The sequence below is a fragment of the Lynx canadensis genome, chromosome E1, assembly GCF_007474595.2.
Source record: "Lynx canadensis isolate LIC74 chromosome E1, mLynCan4.pri.v2, whole genome shotgun sequence".
NCBI lineage: Eukaryota > Metazoa > Chordata > Mammalia > Carnivora > Felidae > Lynx > Lynx canadensis.
The window spans coordinates 59,643,026-59,664,966 of NC_044316.2; the positions used below are offsets into that span (position 1 = coordinate 59,643,026).

General features: G+C 64.0%; 4 protein-coding genes across 8 annotated transcripts; 2 read left to right on the forward strand and 2 right to left on the reverse strand.

Moving 5' to 3' along the window:
* Positions 1 to 484: 484 nt before the first annotated feature.
* CENPX (centromere protein X) lies at positions 485 to 4,238 on the reverse strand. Of its 2 annotated transcripts, none has more exons than XM_030295315.1 (5): positions 4,131 to 4,238; positions 1,668 to 1,719; positions 1,444 to 1,497; positions 1,110 to 1,195; positions 485 to 1,007 (listed from the first exon to the last, which is right to left on the reverse strand). In XM_030295315.1, exons 1-5 carry the CDS (start codon positions 4,158 to 4,160, stop codon positions 993 to 995), a joined length of 237 nt encoding a protein of 78 aa, XP_030151175.1. In that variant the 5' UTR covers positions 4,161 to 4,238; the 3' UTR covers positions 485 to 992. The 2 variants fall into 2 exon arrangements, with proteins under 2 accessions (XP_030151175.1, XP_030151174.1); XM_030295314.1 differs by having other exon boundaries at positions 1,110 to 1,198; positions 4,131 to 4,237.
* Positions 4,239 to 4,431: 193 nt separating this feature from the next.
* LRRC45 (leucine rich repeat containing 45) lies at positions 4,432 to 12,574 on the forward strand. 3 transcript variants are annotated; one of them, XM_030296050.1, is made up of 17 exons: positions 4,432 to 5,050; positions 5,602 to 5,663; positions 6,109 to 6,179; positions 6,440 to 6,618; positions 6,873 to 7,001; positions 8,067 to 8,179; positions 8,506 to 8,564; positions 8,816 to 8,893; positions 9,169 to 9,304; positions 9,389 to 9,466; positions 9,557 to 9,668; positions 9,794 to 9,864; positions 10,293 to 10,385; positions 10,673 to 10,765; positions 11,315 to 11,485; positions 11,556 to 11,703; positions 11,914 to 12,574. In XM_030296050.1, the coding sequence occupies exons 1-17, from the start codon at positions 4,831 to 4,833 to the stop codon at positions 12,108 to 12,110; spliced, it is 2,010 nt and encodes a 669-aa protein (XP_030151910.1). In that variant the 5' UTR covers positions 4,432 to 4,830; the 3' UTR covers positions 12,111 to 12,574. The 3 variants fall into 3 exon arrangements, with proteins under 3 accessions (XP_030151910.1, XP_030151911.1, XP_030151909.1); XM_030296051.1 differs by having other exon boundaries at positions 9,446 to 9,466; positions 11,312 to 11,485; XM_030296049.1 differs by having other exon boundaries at positions 4,433 to 5,050; positions 11,312 to 11,485.
* A 562-nt stretch (positions 12,575 to 13,136) lies between these two features.
* RAC3 (Rac family small GTPase 3) lies at positions 13,137 to 15,648 on the forward strand. 2 transcript variants are annotated; one of them, XM_030296477.1, is made up of 6 exons: positions 13,137 to 13,195; positions 13,748 to 13,819; positions 14,027 to 14,144; positions 14,274 to 14,336; positions 14,748 to 14,907; positions 15,151 to 15,648. In XM_030296477.1, the coding sequence occupies exons 1-6, from the start codon at positions 13,161 to 13,163 to the stop codon at positions 15,279 to 15,281; spliced, it is 579 nt and encodes a 192-aa protein (XP_030152337.1). In that variant the 5' UTR covers positions 13,137 to 13,160; the 3' UTR covers positions 15,282 to 15,648. The 2 variants fall into 2 exon arrangements, with proteins under 2 accessions (XP_030152337.1, XP_030152338.1); XM_030296478.1 differs by having other exon boundaries at positions 13,144 to 13,195; positions 14,748 to 14,911.
* Positions 15,649 to 17,152: 1,504 nt separating this feature from the next.
* On the reverse strand, positions 17,153 to 18,938 carry DCXR (dicarbonyl and L-xylulose reductase). Its single transcript, XM_030296476.1, has 8 exons — positions 18,887 to 18,938; positions 18,714 to 18,811; positions 18,136 to 18,290; positions 18,000 to 18,042; positions 17,826 to 17,925; positions 17,674 to 17,738; positions 17,466 to 17,583; positions 17,153 to 17,336 (listed from the first exon to the last, which is right to left on the reverse strand). Exons 1-8 carry the CDS (start codon positions 18,936 to 18,938, stop codon positions 17,233 to 17,235), a joined length of 735 nt encoding a protein of 244 aa, XP_030152336.1. The 3' UTR covers positions 17,153 to 17,232.
* Between the last annotated feature and the right edge of the window lie 3,003 nt (positions 18,939 to 21,941).

Below are 21,941 nucleotides of genomic sequence, written 5' to 3' on the forward strand. Positions count from 1 at the left end.
GCAGGCAGGGTGGCTGTTGTCCCTCCCCAGGGGACACCCTGCAGCTCAGGTGTGGGAGCCCCGGGGAGGTGGGTGCCGTGGGGTGGCCAGGCCCCCGAGCGCCCGGGGGGCAACCGCACCACCCAGACGGGCTCTGGACAGGTCCCATGCAGCTCGGGTCTCCGGCGGGGCACGGCCTGAGGCCACGGAGCCGCCCTGACCTAGCTCCAGGTCCCTCCTGCCAGCAGACCCTGCCCACGGCAACATTGCTGGGCCGTGGCAGCCCCACAGCCACGCACCCCGTGGCGGGAGCACGGTCCGGCAAGCGGCCACATGCGTGAGGGCTCGGATTTCACTGCCCCTCGCTGTGGCCCGCGGCAGGGCGCTCACAGGCGCGGTTTGGTGTCCTCCTTTCTCAGGGCTGGGCTGCCTTCCTACCAGCACGGAGAGGGGCGGCCCAGCAGGCTTTGAAGCAACTTGACTTTGGGTGATTAATGCATCAGGGAGGCGTGCCCGAGAGGCGGCTTTGATTTATTGATGTTGCCTTGTGAGGGCAAATTTATGGCTCAGGGAAGCACCTTCTGAGGGGAGTATCAGATGGTTAAAAGGTTGCACAGCAGCTTTGATGTCAGGGTGTCAGGACCGTGCGCACCTCCGCTCACTCGGAGAGGGCGCGCAGGCCACCTGCTCCGGCGGCACCCCGCTGCTTCCCGGCACCTGCGTTCGGACGACCGGGCGCTTCCCCGACACCCGTGGGTGTGAGGGGAAGACGCCTGCCTCCCCGTCCCCTCAGCGACCTTCCCCACCCCATCTCCCGTGTCCAGGCGGTCAGCAGCGAGGCAGAGGAGACACCAGGAGGGGTGGGGTGTCTGCCAGGACCCAGCTCAGCCCTTGGGGCCGGCGGAGGATCTCGGGTATCAGGAGCTGCTTGTCTGTCGCCAGAGGCCACCGAAACGTGGGCGCGGGGCTTTAGCCTTGACTTGGACAGCAGGCCGCAGTGGGGGTGGAAGCCCCTAGAAGTCCAGGAGCTGTGGGGGGGGGGGGGGAGAGGAGCACTCAGAACCCACAGGTGCCAGCCCCGCTCCTGCTCCCGGGAGGGCAGGGCGCAGGCCCCACTGGGGGCCACCTACCAGCTGAGGCAACACCTTTTCCAGCTGGTCCACGTCCACGAGAGCCAGGTCCTCCGCCTGGGCCTGCCGGACGCTGCGGATGGCTGCTTCTGCCGTGACACGGGAGGAAAGTGTGCGGGGGTGGAGGACGGGGTGCACCTCCCCCCAACCCTGTGCGCGGCTGGCAGCTCAGAAACACGGGGCTTTCCAGGAGCACAGAACTTAGGGGCTGGTGGGAAAATGGCAAAGAGGTGTGTGTGTGTGGTTTCCCAGCTGAGAAACACGAGGGGGGCAGTGAATGGTCGGGACCGGCCTGGGGGACACCGGAGGACGCTGCCGGGGCCCCTTGGCTCACCCACAACGAAGATCTTCAGCAGCTCCGCCATGAGCCGCAACGCATCCCCGCTGACTGCAGGGTGGAGGGGAGTGAGTCACAGGATCCGTGCCCCTCTGGCCACCCCCGTCAGGGGCCGCGGTCCCACCCTGCACCCCCACCCCCACCCCGGCCTCCCCAAGGCGCTGGCCCTGTGCCTGGCGGTCCCTGAGTCTGGCCCCGCCTCCCAGCCAGTGCCCACGAACCTTTGGTCTTGTCATCCTTAAAATGCAGCTGCAGCAGCTTGCCCACCAGCTCCTGGGGGGGGACGGGGGACGGGGGACGGAAAGGCATCAATGGTGGGTCAGTGGCCCAGCACCGTGCCCTGCCTGCGGCAGACCGCTTAGGCATTCAGTTCCGGGTGCTGGAAAGACCCTCTGTCCGGGAGCCTTTCGAAAGCTGGGAGACTGGGTGGGGAGAGGCCTCCGGGGGAGAATCAGACACGCGGTGGACAGGTGGGAGCGGCCCAGGTGCCAACCCGCCGCTCCCTGGGCTCCGGGACAGTCCTGTGCTCCCACCCCTGGGCCCGAGGCACCCTCCTCGAGGGGCCCCTTGGCAGGAGCGTCCGCACCACCAACACTGCCTAGCTTGTTCCAGACACTGCTCTCGGCGCCAGGTCAGCTCCATCTGGGGTCCCTCCCTGGGGTCTACCGCGTGCAGGGCCTGCGCACAGGGGAATCTTCCCGTGCGGGCACGGGTGCCGTGAGCCACACAGCTGTGCAGGGGCCGGGCTGCTCCATCAATAGGCGGTCAGGGTGGACAGGGGAGGGGGGGAGCGGAGCCTGGGCGTGTCTGCAGGGCCTCCAGACTGGAGGGTGGGGCGAGGGCGGGTCCAAGCTGAGACTCCTCAAGGTAGGGGGCTTGAGCCCCGGAAGGATGGCATCTCTCTGCGGAGCTGGGGGAGGTGGGAGGAGGGGCAGCCAGAAATGGGGTGTCGTGCAGGGAAGGTGAGTTGGGGGCTGGCCAGCCCTTGACTTTAGCCACAGGAGGTGGCGCTGCTCCACCCAGTGCCGCTCGGCACAGCCTGAGGGCAGAGCAGAGGGCAGGACGGGGAGTGGATGCCTTGGGGCCCAGGCTTAGAGGGTAAGAACTTGCCACGGGGTCCCTCCAGCAGTGACTGTGAGAGCTTGGCGCCACCTGCTGGTCCTTCTTGCTGCTTAACCAAGAAGGTACCAGGAAAGGCCCAGAAGGCCCTGCTGCCCCACCTGCCCCGGGGGGGGGGGGGGGGCGGGGGGGCGGCCAGGAAGACCTACATCAGCAAGGCTGCTGCACCCGGGTGGGGGGGGGGGGGGAGACGGCGCTGTCCAGACCACTGAAGGGGTCGGCACCAGCTGAACACGGTGGTTCCCTAAACAAACAAGTAACTCAAACTCGCGGTGGGCAGGACAGCCTACAGGCACTATGGTGCCCTCTGGCCCTCACCTGGGACAGCCCTGCTCAAGGGTAATGATCGTACCCCCAGCTCTCCAGTTATAATTGCGGGGGAGCACTCTCATGACCACCACTCTGCCAAGTCATTCCAGCCTCAGTGACTTTCCCTGTTAGGTCACAACCCCTCCTGGGGTGGCCAGGGCTGAACCACAATCCCGGGTGACAAAGAAGAGGGGGCTGAAGCAGAAGGTGAGCCACAGAGGATCCCTGTGTCTGTGCAAGGGAGTGACTCCCACCCCCCGGGACTGGCAGACCTCCCTTCTGCTATCAGGGGCTCAGAAACCACTCATAGCGGGCAGGGGTCGGGAGCCAGTGGGGCCTCCGTACCCACCCAGCTGCCCAGAACCGCCCTTACCAGGGCAAAGGATGAGGCCCTGAGTGGAATGGCCTGAGTGTAACCCTAGTTCTGCCTCAGTTTCTCCACCAGTAGGTGAGGAGGGTCCCAGTACCCAATTCCTAAACGGACTCGTCTGTGTCAAGGGCCTGTAACCAAGCCTGACCCAACGACACTGACTGCAGAGCCACACGCACACCCCGGATGGAACACAAACAGAAATGGTTTCAGCTTGGGGCACCTGGGGGGCCAACTTCAGCTCAGGTCATGATCTCGCAGAACCTCAGTGCAAGCCCCGGGTGGGGGCTCTGTGCTGACAGCTCAGATCCTGGAGCCCGCTTCGGATTCTGTGTTTCCTTCTCTCTCTGCCCCTCCCCTGCTCATGCTCTGTCTCTCTGTCTCTCTCTCTCTCTCAAAAACAAGTATAAGTAAGTAAGTAAATAAAAAAATAAAAAAATAAAATAAGTTTCAGCTTGACTCGGGTGAGACACAAAGCCCAGGACTCTTGATAGGGAGCAGGCCAAAGGGAAGCTTTAGAGGATGCAGGCCGCGGGACTACCTGCGAGCCCGGCGCAACCACTACGCAAGGTGGTCGCCGGCTCCCGGAGCTCCCGTGGCTCGGCGGGCGGCGAGGGTTGGGGGCACACGCCTCTGCCTGGTTTCCGCAGACCCTCTCCCTCTGGCCGCCAACCAGGCTTGCCTACTCCACCCTAGGCTACTCGGCTGCAGGACCCCACCCGCGGAGAGCCAAGGGCGCGCGGGGCGGGGGTCGCGGTCGGGTTCTGGGAACGGGCCTGCCCCACAAAGCACCAGCGGGCGTAGCGGGGGCGGCTCGGGGCCCGCACGTGAGCCACCCTGGGGTCCCCCGCCCGGTCCCCGCCCCCTGCTCCGCCGGTGCGCTCACTTTCCGGAAGCCGCCGCTAGTTCCCTCCATGACAGCCGCCGGGACACGCGCCCTACAGGGTCCTGGGAGCCCCAGGCCAGTCTGTCCCGGGCGCACCCTCCGAAGTCCCGCCTCCGCCCCTCCAGCCAATCAGTCCGGAGCGCGCCCTCCGCATCCCCGCCCCCTGGGCCAGAAGCGCGTGCCCACCCCTTCGTCCCTATTGGCCCGCGAAGATCGCTCCTCCTCCTCCGCAAAGCCTCCTGGGAGTTGCAGTTTGCGCTCTCCGTTCCCGGCGCGCCTTGCTCTTCCTGGATACTGAGGTTCGCGGCGGCCGCGCGGACTCGCGTCTGCACGGGGACGGTCCGGAGCGCGAGGGCTGGGGCCTGGGGCTCGCGGACCGGCCTCGCGGCGGGAGGTGCCGTCGACGAGGGGCCCTCACCCCCGCCGCCTGGAGCGGCCCCCTGCTCACTCCCCGGCCCTGCCCTCATGGGGTCTCCCTCCTGTAGAACCAACTCACTTTGTTCCTCTTTCCTCGGCTCCTGAGAACTTACGAGTGCCTGTGCCCCGCACTGAGCGGTCCCGGCACCGTAGGCCCCCAGGGGACAGGCCCTGCCCTCTTGTCCTCAGGGAGAAGAGCCGGGTAGCAGGAGCAAGCAGTCGCCTTCCCTCTGCTTCCCAGCCCCAGCCGGCTCATGGTGAGGCCTGTCCCCAGGAGTGCGCCATGGAAGAGTTCCGGCACTCCTACAGCCGGCTGTGCAAGGAGAGTGGGGCCGAGCCCCAGGAAACTGTCCTGCAGCAACTGCAGGGGCTGCCACGGGGTCGGCTGGACCTGGCCACTCAGAGCCTGACCGTGGACACCTGCAGGGCCTTGGGCGAGCTGCTGCAGAAGGAGGCACTGCTGACCGAGCTCATCCTGAGCGACTGCATGCTGAGCGAGGAAGGTGGGCACCCGAGGGCCGGCAGGGGCCAGGGCAGCCCTTGCAAGGTTGGGGTTGGGGTCAAGCCCTTTGCCTCAGGGCAGCCTGGACTTGCTTTGTTTCTCGCGGTTTGCTGCGCGTGGTCCACGTTCCTCGGCAGCCTCTGGCTCAGAGGTCTTCCGTCCCGACCGTCACACTTCATCTCTGTGAGGTTTCTACTCTGTGCTGCAGGCAGTTGAAGCAAGCGGCAGGGCCCCTGACAGCTGCTGGCAATTGAAACCTGGCAGCAGAGGGCAGTTTCTCTTTGCAACAGAGAAATCCTAGGTTCCCCTTAGGAGAATCCCAGGGTGCTGGTGAGCATGAGGTCAGGAGGCTGGCTCTGTGCCTAGCAGAGGTTACGGGTGTCTCAGACCTGACACAGCAAGCAGGGCAACTCAATTCGGGCGTGAATCCTGACCAGCGGGGGCCACTGGGACAGTCGTTTCTCCCTTATGTCTGGGAAGCTGAGCTGTCCCAAGCTGGAGCCCACGGGGAGGAGCTCGGGGGCACAGAGTGACCGCCCTGCCGCCTTACAGGGGCCACACTGCTGCTCCAGGGGCTGTGTGCCAACACTGTTGTGCGGTTTCTGGATCTAAAGGTGAGCAAGTCTGCACTCGGGTGTGGGACTTGAGACCCGGAGGGGAGCGGTGGGGGGGGGGGGGGGGGGAGGGTGCGTGCGTGCGTGTGTGTGTGTGTGTGTGTGTGTGTGTGTGGAGATTTGAGTGTCCTAGCAACCTGAAAATGTGGATGGTGACCGGGTACAGTATCTGTAAGTACTCTCGGCACACAGGGCTCCCTACCATCTTCTGGTGGTCTTGATTGGGGGGTGGTGTGTGATTTGAGGTTAGGAATGTGAGTTCCAGAGTGTTCGTTCAACAAACCGCTCCAGGAGGCCCGCTCTGGTCAAGGAAAGCACCTTCCGCCCACAGCCGGCCACCTGGCCTCATCCACTGTCTGACCAGGGCCCTGTGGGGTATGGACATGGCACTTGGAGCCCATCATGTGACGATGGGGAATTACCAGGCTGCCTTTTCCTGCCCTAGGGCAATAACCTTCGAGCTGCAGGGGCCGAGGCTCTGGGACAACTCCTCCGACAGAACAAGTCCATTCAGAGGTGAGATGTGGTCCTCGGGTCGGCCCCAGAGGGCACCAGAGGGCACGTTCTGAGGCCTGAGAGAGTTCTCTCGAGCCCTCCCGGCCCGTTGTTTGCATTTCGTATCCGTTGGTAGGGAGCTGACAAGTTTAAGTTACTCACGTGGCTGCAGCTTTTCTGCTAGAGACCCCGAAGCCTGCACCTCCCCTCGAGCCCCTCCAGACCCTGTGGCAGCAGGGTGCTCCTTGGGGCCACACGCCTCACGTCCGCCTCTCCTGCAGTCTCACGCTGGAGTGGAACAACATGGGTGCGTGGGAAGACGCCTTCGCCACCTTCTGCAGGGCCCTGGCGGGCAACGGGGCCCTGCGGCAGCTGGATCTCCGCAACAACCAGATCAGCCACAAGGGCGCAGAGGAGCTGGCCCTGGCCTTGTCGCGCAACGCCAGCCTCCAGCAGCTGGGTGAGGCCTCTCTGCACTGGCCTTCTCCCGGAGGTCGGAGGTCTGGGGCCGTCACCTGCTGCTCCCTCGGCCCTCCTGCTGCTTCTGTCCTGTTCTGGAAGCAAGTGGGTGGAAAGGTGCTGCGGGGGGGGGGCCCGGTTTGCTGGGCTCCTGCTCAGTTGGCGACCACAGGGAGTGCCCTTCCCCCAGAGAAAGCATCCCAGGCTGGGCCAGCCGTCTCCAGGCGCGTGTGGTGACAGTGGATTTCCTTCCAGACCTGCGCTGGAATGACATCGGCCTCCTGGGGGGCCGGGCCCTGGTGAACTGTCTCCCCCGCAACAAGACCCTGTGGAGGTTGGAGCTGGCGGGGAATAACGTCCCCGGGGACATTCTCAGAGCTGTGGGTACGGGCACTCCGGGCCGCCGACAGCTCGCCCTGTTTGGAGCCGGGGATAAAGCCGATTCCCTCGGACGGGCCCAGCCACTGAGGGAGGGGCAGCTCGGGGCTTGGGACAGGGACGCGTAGAAGCATCGTGAGATTAGCCTAAGTCAGAAACGGAAGTAGAGGGAGAAGGTTCAAGGGAAGGAGACAGTGGCAGTGAGCCCGCGGAGAGCCTGCTGCCTTGTGCTGCTCCAAGCCTGCCTCGGGACGTGCGCTCGCTCCTTAGGCCTGTGAGGCACGGGGTCACCTGGGGCGTGGGGTCTTGCCCCGATGGCCATACCACTGCCTTGGTGGCCCAGCCACAGATGGGAAGGGGCTTCTTGGCATCGGCCCCGTCACCCCAGAGTTCGTGGCTACACGTGTAAGCTGTGTATCAGCGCAGCCACCCAGCCCGTGTGGCCCCCTCCCATCAGTGACCCCAACAACTCAACCCCGGGCCCGGTTGGACAGTCTGCCACTCCCCATGGTTACTTGTCCTGCCAGCAGCACCGGCCACCCAAGGGCCTGAACTTGGGCTGGAATCCCGGGTGGGGCCACCACCTCCTGCTGGGCCCACCCGGCCGGTGTTGTCCCCGGCTTCTCCTGGTCCCTCAGCCGTTATGATTACCCTCAGTGCCACTTTGGGCTGGCTCCTCTCCAAATCTTGCCGGAATCTTTCTGGAACACAGGAGATGAGTGTGGTATTCGATTCTGGGGAGTCACGCTGTGGGTTCTGACCTCTGGGGTGGAGCCCAAGTGCCCAGGAGAGCGTCCATCTGTGGGAGCTGGGCAGTCTCCCCACGTGCATGCCCCTTGCACTGGGTGCCTCCCGGGCTCCTGGCCCCACTGTTACCCACGCCTCTGCCTCCGGTGCATCGCGGGGAGGTCTCTCTGATTTGTGGGGTAAGGCTGCCTCACACAGTGTTGATTCCCAGATGACTGGCTTCTGGGTGCGGGGCCGGGCTGGCTGGTGGCCGCTCCTGGGCTGAGCGGCCTCCCCCCCCCCCCCCCCCACCACCCCGGTGGATAACTTGGCTCTTTCCAATAGAGCAAGCCATGGACCACAACCGGGACCGGCAGACCACCTTCCGAGAGAACCAGGCCCGCACCCATGTGCTCAGCAAGGAGGTGCAGCACCTCCAGGAAGAGAAATCCAAGCAGGTGAGTTCCGCAGAGCCTCCCCCCAGCTGCATGGACAGAGCTCCCCTTGGTCCCCATGCCATGGCCGTCTTTCCTTCTCGCGGACACCAGCGCTCCCCCGGGGCGGCCAACACTTAGGCCCGAGAGGCAGCCTCTTGGCCTGACCTCCTCTGTCAGGTGGGCGGGCGGGCAGGCTTCCCCTGTGCAGGAGTCCCAGCCTCCCTTTGGATGAGGCCAGTGCTTTCCTGTTCTGCTGCTTCGGCGGGCGTCTGCTCTCCTTCCTGCTTGACCAAAGGGAGCGGGCAGGCTCGAGGTCCTGACACGGCTCTGGCTGGCTCTGTCCCCAGTTTCTAGACTTGATGGAGACGATTGAGAAGCAGCGGAAGGAGATGGCCAGGAGCAGCAGGTGAGCGCAGCCCCGGGACCGCAGCTCACCTGGGGCGCCCGAGACTTGGATCCTCGGCACCTGCCCACCGACGAGGGGGTGGCGTGCTCCCCGGGGGAAGCTGGCTGCAGGACGAGGGGCGGCACCGAGGACTTCCCGGCCCAGCACCTGGAGCGTGGTGGAAGCATCAGGAACAGCAGCTGCCGCCAGAGCCCAGGGGGCCCGGGAGGGCTCTGAGGTTTGGGCTTCTTGGACCTTCCTTCTGTTCGTAGGGCGTCAGCTATACGCGTGGGGCAACTGCAGGAAGCCCTGAATGAGAGACATTCCATCATCAATGCCCTCAAGGCCAAGTAAGCAGGGGTGGGGGGCACGAGTGTGGTTGGAGGGTGGCTTCAAAGCGCTTTAGTGATGTGCCCACGGGCAGAAAAGGGTGGGACGGACAAGAACCCGAGTCCTCGGTGTGCAAAGTGGAGGTGGGAAACGGCTGGGCTGGTAATCCTGGAAGGCTTCTCGGGGGACGTCAGCTCTAGCTGAGGTGAACAGCGGCCAGCAGGAGTGAGAACAGCAAGGCCTTTGCGAGGCCCGAGGTGAGGCAGGGGCGGGGCTGGCGTCTCCCTCCGAACAGGCTGCGGATGGCCGAGGCCGCCCTGGCCCTGTCAGAGCAAAAGGCCCAAGGCCTGGGGGAGCTCTTGGCTGCCGCGGAGCAGGAGCAGCGAAGCTTGGCGCAGAGGCAGGCAAAAGAACACAGGCTAGAGCAGCAGGTGAGCAAGGAGGGCTGGGCGCAGGGCGGGCAGGCGGTGCCGGGCAGGGGTGACGGGGGCGCCCTTGCCCTGCCTCCCCCGCAGGAAGCTGCGGAGAGGGAGGCCAAGCTCCTCAGAGACTTATCTGCTGCCAACGAGAAGACCCTCCTCCTGCGAAACCAGGTGTGGGGGTGAGGGGCCGGGCCCCCTGAGGAAACGGGCGGGGCCCCGGGGCCGGGACCCAAGCTTCCCACCCACGGTGCTGCTTCCCAGGTGGACGAGTTGGAGCGGAAGGTGGGATCTCAGCAAGAGCAGCTGTTCCTGGCCAGGCAGGAGCTGACCAACACGGCGGCCGAGCTGAAGACCAGGGCCATCCAGGCTGAGGGTGGGCGCATGCGGGCCCACAGCCGAGGGGCCCGGAGAGGGGTGGGTGGGTGGCTGGGTGGGGAGCGCCGGGAACGAGGCGCCCCCAGCGAGTCCCACCCATGCTCTCCCCGCCTGGGCTTGCAGAGCATCTGGAACTAGAGAAGAAGAGGTCCCGGCAGAACTTGGAGGACTTGGAGCGGCTGCGTGCCAAGGAGGTGCTTGTCAGTGACCCATCAGGCCTCCTGCTGTCCCCGCTGTCTGGCCGGGGCCTGCGGAAGCCTCAGGGTGGCCTGGTGTCCCCGAAGCACACCCCTGGCCGTGCTCCCCTTGACTGCCTTAGGGGTGCCTGGCAGTTCTTTGCCAGCCCTAGCAGATATAGCACCCAGGGACTCCGACCAGGCTGTAGAAGGGACCCCGGCACAGGCTGCCGTGTGCCCTGTGCCACCCTGTGTGGCACTGGACTGTGCCCTCCTCCCTTCCTGCAAAGCCGCGTGGGGCAGCCCATTCTCGGGAGGAGCAGTGTCCCCAAGATTTGCCTGCCTCCTGGGGTGGGAAGGGAAGCCTCCTTCTACGGCAGGGGGTCAGGGGATGTCCGCCCGGGGGATTGGTCTCCCAGCCCTGCCCCCACCCTGTGCCTGGGCAGGTAGAGCACCTGACTCGCCGCTTGGAAGAGAGTGAGAGGGCCATGCAGGAGAGGGTACAGAGGCTGGAGGCCTCAAGGCTGTCCCTAGAGGAGGTGAGCACATGCCAGTTGGGTGCTAGACTCTGCCTTTCTCTGGGGCACCCCTTCTGTCGGTCAGAACCTCTTCAGGCCCGCCTCCCCCCGCCTTCAGGACCAGTATCTCCGTGAGGCCAGAGGGACTTTCCTACGGTGGGACGTGGGACCTCTTGGCCGTGGCAACTCCTGGGACACTCTCAGGAGGCTGGTGCAGGGCACCCCCGGCCCAGTGGCCGGGTGGGGCCACAGGGGTCCCTGGCTAGGGGCAGGAGAATAGGCCCAGTGGGTCGCTGTCTGTGGGGCAGGAGCTGAGCCGAGTGAAGGCGGCGGCTCTCAGTGAGCGTGGCCAGGCTGAGGAGGAGCTCATCAAGGCCAAGAACCAAGTCCGTCTGGAGGAGGTAAGCCCGTGGCCAGACACGCCTGGATTCCACAGCCTACGGTGCCCACCGGGGAGCGAGGCCTGAGGGGCTGATGTGCACCGGCCAGACCTAGGCCGTCCTTTGGTTCTGTAGGGGAAGGTGGGGGGACAGGAGCTCCAGAGGTACGGGGGCAGGGAAGAGTCAGAACAGGACAGGTGCAGGACACATCCCACCCCCTCCCCCGCCAAGAGCCACTGTCGTGCCACCCTGGGATGGGGGAAGCGGTCTGCCCCCGTGCAGCCTGTGATTGCATGGCCAAAGCCGGGACCCAGAGGGCAGAGTGGTCGGCCTGGGGGTGGGGAGGGGGAGCAGGAAGGGTACTCTGTGTGGGCTAGGTCAGGTCGAGCCTGCTCGGAACACACACACAGAGTGACTTCAGTTACGAGCAGTTTTCGCGCTGCAAGGAGAAGTTCCCCTGGGGCCGAGGCGGCTACTCCACAGGGAGGCCCAGGGCCAGGGCGGGAAGCGGCTGGCGGGCCTCGGCCCCTCGCCCCTGGGCTCAGCAGCCCCCCTGGGTGCCCACAGCAGCAGCGCCTGGCTCACCTGGAGGAGAAGCTGCGGCTGCTGGCTCAGGCGCGGGACGAGGCCCAGAGCGCCTGCGTGCAGCAGAGGCAGACGGTGGCCGAGGCGCAGGCGCAGGCGGGCCAGCTGGGCCTGCAGGTGGAGGGCCTGAGGCGGCGCCTACAGGAGCTGCAGCAGGTAACTCGGACTTTGAGGGCCCCCCCCCCGTGCCCTCCCCCCGCCACACGCTCACCCCCACGTCTGGCAGGAACTGAGCCACAAGGACCAAGAAAAGGTGGCGGAGGTGACCAGGGTGCGGGTGGAGCTGCAGGAGCAGAACGGCCGCCTGCAGGCCCAACTGACGGCCCAGGAGGCTCTGAGAGAGAAGGCGGCGGCGCTGGAGCGCCAGCTGAAAGGTGAGCTGAGCCCCCAGCCCCGGTGCCCTCGCAGCCCAACCTGTCCTCGGTGGGCCACCCGACGACAGCCGGCCGGGCTGCAGAGCTGAGCCTGGCCTGGGTCTCAGCTCCCAGGGGCGCTGGATGGGGTCTGCCTCTGTGGGACCCCGGCCAGGGCCCCCCAGGCCCTCTCCCCCCGCTGCCGACCTCCCTGAGGTTCTTCCCCTGCAGTGATCACAGGTGACCACCGGGAGGCGCTGCTGGACAGGGAGAGCGAGAACGCCTCTCTCCGGGAGAAGCTTCGGCTCAAGGAGGCTGAGATCGCCCGGATCCGGGAGGAGGAGGCCCAGAGGGCCAGCTTCCTGCAAAATGCCGTCCTGGCTTATGTGCAGGGGTCTCCCCTGAGGGCCATGAGTCCCCAGAAGTGAAGGGAAGCAGGGGGACTCCTAGAGTGGCAGGAAGGCAGCATCTCCCGGACATCTGTGCCCCATCCCTGCCCGTCCCTTCCTCTCAAGGGACAGCCCATCAGGCTGGCAGCTTAAGGCAGGGTCTACAGCTGGGGACTTGGAAAATCGGTGCCAAGCCGGACCAGCGAGCGGGGCCACTGCTGCCCAGCGCTGGGGTGCCCTGCAAGGCAGGCACGGGGCTAGTCAGCCAAGACGTCCCCAGCGGACACACCGTGGGCCCCAACCCCAGTCCTTCGGGCGGTCCCAGGAACATGCCTGAGATGTGTTTCAGAAGAAGCAGCCACAGGGGAAGAAAATCCAGAAGACCTGCACCCCTACCCCTCACAATCACCTGTTCCGGTGTGCCCACAAACGCTCCTTTCCCAATGTAACCAGGAGGAGTCCTGGTTCTTTTGAAATACAGAACTTTCACACTTTGTGATACATTTTGGGCCGGTGCCTTTCCCCACATGTGTCTGTGCTCCCAGCCACCCAGGAGACCCTCTCGGGCGTGGCTGTTGCCCTGTGGGGACGTGGGGCTACTGTAGCACACCGCTGGGGCTGCGGGGGCGGGGTGGGGGGGGACCGGTGACTGCCAGCACCAGCTGTCTCCTGGTCGCGGGGCGAGTGCATCTCAGCCCCTCTGTCCGCGGGCCCTGGGCAGGCGCTTCCTGGAAGAAGCCACAGGCACACAGACGGCCCCACACACGGCCTGGTTGGGGGGCATCGCCTGCCTGCGCTGGCCCCCGGCCCGTGGCATGGGTCCCAGGGGCTCCGGGGACTGGCTGGGGGTCGCCGTGTCCCCACCCCTCACCGGAGTTCTCCGGGACCGGGCGAGTGCCGGGCTCGGGGCGGGCCCGCGCCCCCCGCGCCCCCCGCCGGCCGCGCTCGGCTGTCTCCGCGCCCGGCGCTCGGCGGCGCTCGGCTGTCTCCGGCCGCTCGGCTCCGCGCTCGGCTCGGGTCCGCGGCCGCTGCGGCGCCGGGCATTTCTCCGCAGCTCGGCTCGCGGCCGCGCCCGCCCGGCCCGCGCCCATGCAGGCCATCAAGTGCGTGGTGGTCGGCGACGGGTGAGTGCGCCGCGCGGGGGCCGCGGGGCCGGGCGGGGGCGGCCCCGGGGACCCTGCCCGGGCTGGGCGCAAGGCTCCGGGGCGCGGGAGCGGCCGGGGTGCGGGGGGCCGGGCGGGGCGGCCCTCACGCCCCGACGCCCCTCCCGCGCGCGCCGCCCCGGGGTCGGGCGGGAGCGGGAGGGCGCGCCGGGGCGGGGTCCCCGCCGGCCGCCGGGCCGCGGGCCTCCGGCCCGGGCCCACCTGATGCTGCCCTGCCGCCGCCTGGCCGCCGGGTGGGTGGGGCCGGGCCTCCCACCTGGGCTGCGCCCTCCGCCGGGCCCACCCGCCCGGGTGCCGGAATCTCTGAGACGGCTCGCCCCACCCCCACCCCCAGCCCCAGCCCTGCCCTGGGGAGGCCGGCCCGCGCTGGTCCTCCTCCAGCTCTGGGCAGCTGCGGGTCTGCCGGGCCGGGACCCCTGTGTTCGCCTGTGGCTGCACGGGAGGGGCTGCCCTTGCTGGGCGGAGGGCTGAAGCCTGGCCTGGGAGCAACGTGGGCTCGCCCTCTGTCCGCAGCGCCGTGGGGAAGACCTGCTTGCTGATCAGCTACACGACCAACGCCTTCCCGGGAGAGTACATCCCCACCGTGTGAGCGCTCCGGGCGGGCGGGTGTGGAGCTGGCCCGTCAGGGCCTCGGGCGCGGTCTCGGTGTCGTGGGCCCCCCACACCCCCCCACCCCGGGCTTCGAGGTCAGGCGCGGGAGGCCCGGGTCTGGGCTGCTCGGGTGGGGCCGGGGCGCTGCCACACCTCGCGTTCTGTGCGGGCCTGGGCCGACCTTCCCGCTCTGCCTGGCAGTTTCGACAACTACTCTGCCAACGTGATGGTGGACGGGAAGCCGGTCAACCTGGGGCTGTGGGACACCGCCGGGCAGGAGGACTACGACCGGCTGAGGCCACTGTCCTATCCCCAAACTGTAGGTGACGACAGGGCCGCCCCGGGAGCTGGGTGGCTTGGGTGGGGTCCTCTTGGGGATATGTGGGGGGGTTGCCGTTTGGAGGTCCTTGACCACTCCCACCAGGGCCCCCTCACCTTTTCTCCCAAGGACGTCTTTCTGATCTGCTTCTCTCTCGTGAGCCCGGCGTCCTTTGAGAATGTTCGAGCCAAGGTAGGGCAGTGTCGCAGGGAGGGCTTGTCTGCGGGAGAGGGGTTGTTCAGAGGATTTGCCCTGGCAGGGTGGGAGCTCTTGCCTGAAGACCTTAGGCAGCTTGTCCTTCGGAGGCAGGCGAGGTCTTGGCACGGGGTCTGAAGGTGACCCGGGACAGTGATGAGGGGCTGCGGTGAGGTAGGGGTGGGGGGTGAAGCTCTCAGAGAAGGCAGGGCCGCTAGGCCCTTGAAACTTCCGGGTAGGCATTTTGTTCTGGGTCACTTTCCCACTAATCCCAGTGACGGCTCCAGGAAGGGCTGAGGGTAGATCCAGGGACCAAGAGGAAGGGACTCTTGGGAGCCACGGCCTGCTGCGGGCATGGCTGGGGGAGAAGCTCTCAAGGGGTAGGGGTCAGAGCCTCCATCCCCGCAGTGGTACCCCGAGGTGCGACACCACTGCCCCCACACGCCCATCCTCCTGGTGGGCACCAAGCTGGACCTCCGTGACGACAAGGACACCATTGAGCGGCTGCGGGACAAGAAGCTGGCGCCCATCACCTACCCCCAGGGCCTGGCCATGGCCCGGGAGATCGGTGAGTGGGCCCTGCAGGGCCTTGGGATGCCGGCGGGAAAGGGACAGGAGGCCTGCTCTGGAGGGCACAGTGCTGCCCCCTGTGGGCCCCCACCTGTGCTCACCCCTTACTTGCACACCCCCCCCCCCCCCCCCCCGCCCTGCTGCCACCTCCCTTGCTGTCCTCCCCCTCGTTGAGTCCCATCCTCAGCGTCCCCTACTCTCGCTGTCCCCTCATCACGGTCCCCTCCCTCGCTGCCCTCAGGCTCTGTCAAGTACCTGGAGTGCTCAGCCCTCACTCAGCGGGGCCTGAAGACCGTGTTTGACGAGGCCATCCGGGCTGTGCTCTGCCCACCCCCTGTGAAAAAGCCCGGGAAGAAGTGCACGGTCTTCTAGAGCCAGCTTCTGGAGGAGCGACCCCGCCCGGGCCCGTGCTTGCTGTCGTGTCGAGATGTTTGGTGTCCCTGAGTCTGCTGTGGGGGAGTGGTGTGGGTGGGGAGGGGGAAGAAGCATGGGGACAGGGCTGGGGCCGTGGAGTCCTGTCTGCTCTGTCTTGTCCTTCTGGGGTACAGCTCCAGCTTTACCTGGCCCCCACGGGAGGCTGGAAGGGAGCAGGGTCTCCCTCGGGCTGCAGGGGCAGGTCCAGGGCAGCCCCAGGACGGGCTTCCTGGTGGGGGAGGTTGGGGGGATGGGTCCGGTTCATGCGCCCCAGGATGGGGCAGCCCTTTCTTCTTTTATACAATAAACATTCTCCACCACCATCTCCCGCCTGTCTGGGTGCTTGCCTCTCTGCCCTGGGGTGCCTGGCCCCTCACTTCCCCCATCCAGAGTACAGAGGGGTGAGCTTGACCCCACACCCTGGGCAAGAGGAGAGAACGACCTTGCTCAGCTGTGTCAGTCCCCAAAGGATGTGACCCAGATCAAAATGGGAGCAAGGACATGTAGCCCCTTTGGGGTGAGGAAAGCCCCCCTCGTGCTGACTTCAGGCCTCGGGGAGGGGCACGCGCTGGGGAGGCGGGCTTCCGTGCAGCAGCTCTCAGGTGTGGGGAGGGGACAGCCTGCGGTCCCGCACCCACCAGGGCTGGGCCGCACTGAGCTAAGTATTCAAGAAGAGAAGCGGTCAGGAGGAGAGGCGGCCAGTGTAGAAAAAAGCGTGGTGGTCAAGTGTGGTTCCTCTGGAGTGGCAAGGGGCTCTGGAGTGGCAAGGGGGCCGTGTGTCAGTGCCAGAGTCAGAAATAGTGGGAGGGAAGGTGAAGGTCAGCCGGGGAGCGCCCCGGGGGGCCACAGTGCAGGAGCTCGGACTTCACCCGAGGCCGCAGGGTGCCAGTCCAGGCAGGTGCTTACGACACCAGGCCTCCCCATGGTGTGCACAACAGGCTCCCGCCGGCTCAGAAGAGCCAACTGTGAGAGTTTTCAGGAGTTTCGCTAGCCAGTTGCTAAACTGCCTTTGTTAATAATTATATACACTTACAATGAGTCATATCAGAAAACGAGCAAATACTCCAAACATCCGTTTTTGTACACAATGCTATCGTCTAGGTGTGTGGGGTTACTTGTGCCCGTGGCATCTGTGTGGTGCGGATGCCACATGAAGGTGGGACACTGCACATCTGTCCCCACACACCTGTGCCCAGCCCCGCCCTCAGTGACATCAGATTCGGGGGGGGGGGGGGTGTCCCTACCCTGTGGAGACCGGCAAGTTCGAGCAGGGCCTGGCGGACCGAATCGTTCAGGCCTAAGGCAGGAAGACACGCGGGTGACACATGGGCCAGCTCTCACGTGGGGAGTCCTTTGCGAGCCACAAAAGTGGGACGATGTCCTTCCAGTATTTGAAAACTGTCACCTGATTCGGCAAAGAGGTCGATCAGGTCACTGACAAATTAGCGAAGTTCCAACATCCGTCTTCCTTGTTCCACTTCTGACTCGTTCATTAATGCCGATAAGCATCAACCGGTGTCTCCGTGCGGTTACACCCACGGAGCTGGTTGTCAGAACGCCGCTGCTTCCAGCCCACAAGCCTCTGGACGAGCCAAAGGCCATCCTTGGTCAAATTCACCGCCGCGCTTAGGAGCTGGCCTCCTGGATGGCCTCGCCTCCCAGGCCCTGCCAGGAACTTGGCCAGGTCTGAAAAATCTCAGGCACGGGAGCCAGGCCGCCACCTGGCCTGGGCTGTGCCTGCCTACCTGGGACTCATTCCCACCCCCCAGCACTGGGTCCTGCACCCCCCGACCCCTTGCCAGCGGCCTAGCAGTCAGTGTGCAAACCAGGCAGAAGAATCATGTTTATTGGAGAGACGGGGACGGGGTGGGCTCAGCACGAAGCAGGGGTTACGTTAGGCAGAGGAGACTCAGGTGGCCAGGAAGCCTCCGTCCACCGGCACGGTGGAACCCGTGGTCATGCTGCTCCGGTCACTCAGAAGGAAAAGGATGACGTCCACCACATTCTCCACCTCTGTGGGCAGGGTGGAAGTCAGGGCACAGGTGGAGGGGGCTGCCCTCATCCTTCCCTCTCACTTCTCACCTAGGCGGGTACGGGGGCTACTGGTGCACCCCCCCCCGGCTGGGCTCCTGCCTGACTCACCAGCAAACCTGCCAAGTGGGATTCGATCCAGCATGGCCTTGGCCTTCTGGGGGTCGCTCCAGTTGGCCTGGGCCATGGGGGTCATCACCACTGTGGGGTTCACCGCATTCACGCGGATCTGCACCGGGACAGACAGGAGGTCAGCAAGGCAGGCTAGGCGCCCAGGGCACGAGGGCTGGGTGATGGGAGGCGTCCCAGGGGGGCTCACCTTGTGTGGCCCAAGCTCCAGAGCCATCACCCTGGTCAGCATGTCCACGGCACCCTTGGTAGAACCTGTGAGGAGTGGCGTGCCTGGAGCCTGACGGCTGCAGGCTTGGGGGTCGGGGGGTTCGGGCGGGAGCACACCTGGGGCTTACTCACAGTAGACGCTGTGGTTGGTTATTGCGCGCTGTGAGGCCTGGCTGGAGATATTCACGATGGCCCCCGGGGCCCCCCTAGCTATCAGGCCCCTCGCCACGATCTGGAATTGCAGAGGGAGCGTGAGGCAGAACTCGTCACCCACTAGTTCCCACCCCAGCCCTGAAGGCGGCTCACCTGAGACACCTGGATGACAGCCCGCAGGTTCACATCGAAGGATCTGGAGGCAGATGGAGAGACCCCGGTCAGGGACTGGGGCTGCTGCTGCAGGGGACAGCCCTGCCCCCGGGGGCGTCTACCCTGGTCAGCTCACGTGTCACACGCCTCCTTGGTGACCTCCAGGAAGGGCTGCAGCAGCGCCACGGCGGCATTGTTCACCAGGAGGTCCACGGGGCCCACACTGCCCAGTGCCCGCTCCGTGGCGTCCCAGTCACCCAGGTCCACGCACACGGGCTCCACCCCCGGACACTGTGCGTAGCGGGGGGAGGGACAGCTACCAGCGGCTCCCCGCCCCAAAAGGGGCGCTGCCTCACCGATCTTTCAGCCTGACAGGGGGCGGGGCTAGAGGTCCCAGAGGATACCTTCTTGGGGTTCAGAACGCAGGCTGCTGAGGGAGGTGGTAGAGGACCTAACGCGGCCCCTGGGCATCTCGGGGCTTGGTGACCTGGAGGCTGGCCCCGCCTCCGGCCAGTCCACTTCCTGCGTCCCAAGGCCCCGGGCCGGCAAAGCAGCCATTTCTGCCTCCTCCCAAGCCCAGGGGGCGTTGCCGTTCCACCGGAGGCCGCGCGCCCTGGGAGGGGCTGCTCAGGGTCCTGGGTCAGCCCCTGCGCCCCGCGCCTGCGCGTCCCGGCCCTCTCGCCACCCCCGGGGCCGGGACAGAGCTGCGCCTACCTCGAGGACCAGGCTGTCCAGGTCGGCCCGGGTCCGGCTCAAGGCCACCACCTGCACCCCCGCCGCGTGCAGCGCCTTGACAGTGCCGCGCCCGATGCCTGCGGGGAGCGCGGCTCAGTGCGTGCGTCCCCCGCCCCGGCCGCCCGCCGCCCCAGGCCGCCCCGCAGGCCCACCTTTGCCCGCCCCGGTGACGAGCGCACGGCGGCCCGCGAGCCCCAGGTCCATGGCTGGCGTTCAGCGTCTGAGTGTGGCGGCCGTCGGAGGGCGCGGGGCGGGACGGCGGAGAGGCGGGGCGCGGAGGGGCCAATCACAGGCTGGTGTCCGGGTCGGGGGCGGGGACATGGAAATAGCACCGCCCAGGCGGGCGCCGCAGGCGCAAGGGAGTGGGGGCGGCGGGGGGCGGCGGGGGGCGGCGGGGGGCGGCGGGGGGCGGCGGGGGGCGGCGGCGGGTCACCTGAGCCTGAAAGCTGTTTAGCGGCCTCCGAAAGCAGAGCCCCGGAGAGCACCGGTTCCCTGCCAAGATTGTTCCAGAAAAGGTGTGCTGGTTAATACCAGAAAGAACGTGTAGCTACACGTGAAATGCAGAACTCAGCGCCAACATATCTTGCTTTGCTTCTGGGAAGAAAAGTTTGGCAAAAGGGATCGCATGACCCACACCCCCACCCTACCCCATGGCTGACGCAGGTTCTCTCATCGTGCCCAAAGGGAAAGAGTTTGGACAACTAAATCAGCCTGAAGAAGCCAATGCCAACAAAGCCCCACCTTAACCTGGTGAGGTAGAGTCCCCTCCCTAAGGAAGGAAAAAATCAAAAACAAAATCCTCAAGGTAACCTGGCTGTGCGCATACATGACAACATCCCTCAGGACCTTGTAACATGAGATCACTTAATCAGACTGCATGTTTGTGTGTTACCACATATGGGAGAAAAAGAAGTAGAAAACACATTTGAAAAACTATGCCACGTGGTGCTCGGGGCTCAGTTCTTTGGGTACGAACCCAACTGAGCTGTGCTGGCAGGAATAAAGTTGCTTCCTAGGAAGTAAAACCTCAGTGTCGCGACTCTGCGAGAGTCCTGCTACATTACTTGGGGACTCGTCCGGGATTCAGAGACAGTGCGTTTCCACCTCCTTTGCTGCTGGGATACGAACCTCCGGGCGCCGGGGGACCACTTGACCCGCAGGAGGCTACCCCTCCCGTCTGGGGGTGAGGACCCCGTGTGCGCCAGCGGAGCCCGTGAGGCCCAGGGACCAGCTCAGGGAGCGCCCATCAGACTAGTATGAACCCAGGTTCGTTTTGGCGGACCTGCCCCTAAGAGGCAGAAGGGGGAGCCTGGTCACCCCCCAGGGCTGCCTTAGTAGTTCCGCGAGGGGACTAGGCACAAAGCCGCAACTCCAGGGTGCTCGGCGGCAGGTTGGAGTCACCGTGTGACCGTGTGTGGGGACTTGTCTCTCATTCATTTCCTGGGTCAATGACTATGGTAATTAGAGCCAACTGTCTCTGGTTAGCTTACCTCAGAATGGGAGCTTTAAGGAATACTCCCAAGGGGCCAAAACTCCCTTTGTTTCAGGGAAATTCCCTGTCTTCTCCGGACTGACATGCACTGCCTTGTTGCACTAGTGAAAAACAAAACAGGGGCGCCTGGGTGGCGCAGTCGGTTAAGCGTCCGATTTCAGCCAGGTCACGATCTCGCGGTCCGTGGGTTCGAGCCCCGCGTCGGGCTCTGGGCTGATGGCTCAGAGCCTGGAGCCTGTTTCCGATTCTGTGTCTCCCTCTCTCTGCCCCTCCCCCGTTCATGCTCTGTCTTTCTCTGTCCCAAAAATAAATAAACGTTGAAAAAAAAAATTTAAAAAAAAAGAAAAACAAAACAAAACAAAAGAAACCTGGGGTCTGCTCCTCTGTCTGAGCCCACAAGACTTAAAACTGAGAATTCTCTTTCTCTGCCTTCTGCTGGCACCTCGCCTCTTCTGCCTTCCCCTCCCCCCCTCCTGTTTCTGCACCACTTGGGGGGCGGCCTGCAGAACGGGCTCCCCAATGCCTCAGGCACATAAGCACCCCGCCCCAAAGATCCTAGAGTGGAGACCACACACTTCAGATTTCCCCACCAGGACTCTAAGTAGCAATTAATCACGGGAAACAAATTGTCTTCGGTGGACCCAAGTAAAACGTATTCAGTGTTTAAGTTAATTTAAGTTTGTTGGTTTGATAGAGACAATGTTTATCAACATTAAAAAAAAAAAAAACTTTTACTCTACCTAGATTTGCAAATAAGCTCATGTGATCTCTGTTCCAATTTAACAGAAGGGTGACTTAAAGTAATGGTTAACTTTGTCTCACAGTTTTCGTGAGTAATTGCTTTCAAAGTCTTTGGTAACTTAAAACTGTTAGGATGTCCTTGGAACCACAGTAGAGGGGTCGGCCATCTTGCCAGTGCAATCCAACGAAAAGCCCCGAGTAGCGTGCCAGAACGAATTGGAGGTCAACCAATCACCGAGCGACAGCACGACCTGAAAAAGGCCCACCCAGACCTAAACCCGGAGGAGCTGCAGCTTAAAAACCCCACCCCACCACACCTGGGCGCGACTTCCCTGGCTCGCGCTCTCTCTCTCTCTCTCTCTCTCTCTCTCTCTCTCCTTGAGTCACGGAACCTCGCCCGAGACCTTAGTTCCCAAATAAAGCCTTTGACTGCTAAAATTTTTTAGCCTCTGACTCCTACCTTTACCCTGCCTTACGCCTGACCCTAACAAAAACGTTAAAGTTTTTGCTTGCATGATAAATTGGGTTTTAATTCATTGGCTATCTAACGAGACAAGAGGCTAAAGGACTAATTACTAGATGTAGGTGTGCGCTTTTGACTTGTTGCAGAAAAACTAAAGATATTTGGATCTGTTAAAAAACATGCTTTGTGCTTAATTGATTTGTAAGTTTGCCATCTAAGAAATTCTGATGTAACAGTTCACAATTGATTACTACTTAGTTTTCGCTGAAGACTAAGGTTTCTAAGAGTTAAAATTCTGCTAAATGTAGTTGAGACTGATGGAAATAAGGAAAGCAACTCTACATGTAGAAAACTAGACATATAAATAAATATAAGGCATGGAAATACATTTTTTGTTAAAGGTAAACAAAAAAAAAAAAAAGTAATTTTGTCCTAAATAAGACTGGTTGTTTGGGGAAAAAAATGGCTCAGGTCAAAATCTAAAAGCAAAGGACAGTTATAAAAAGTTTTA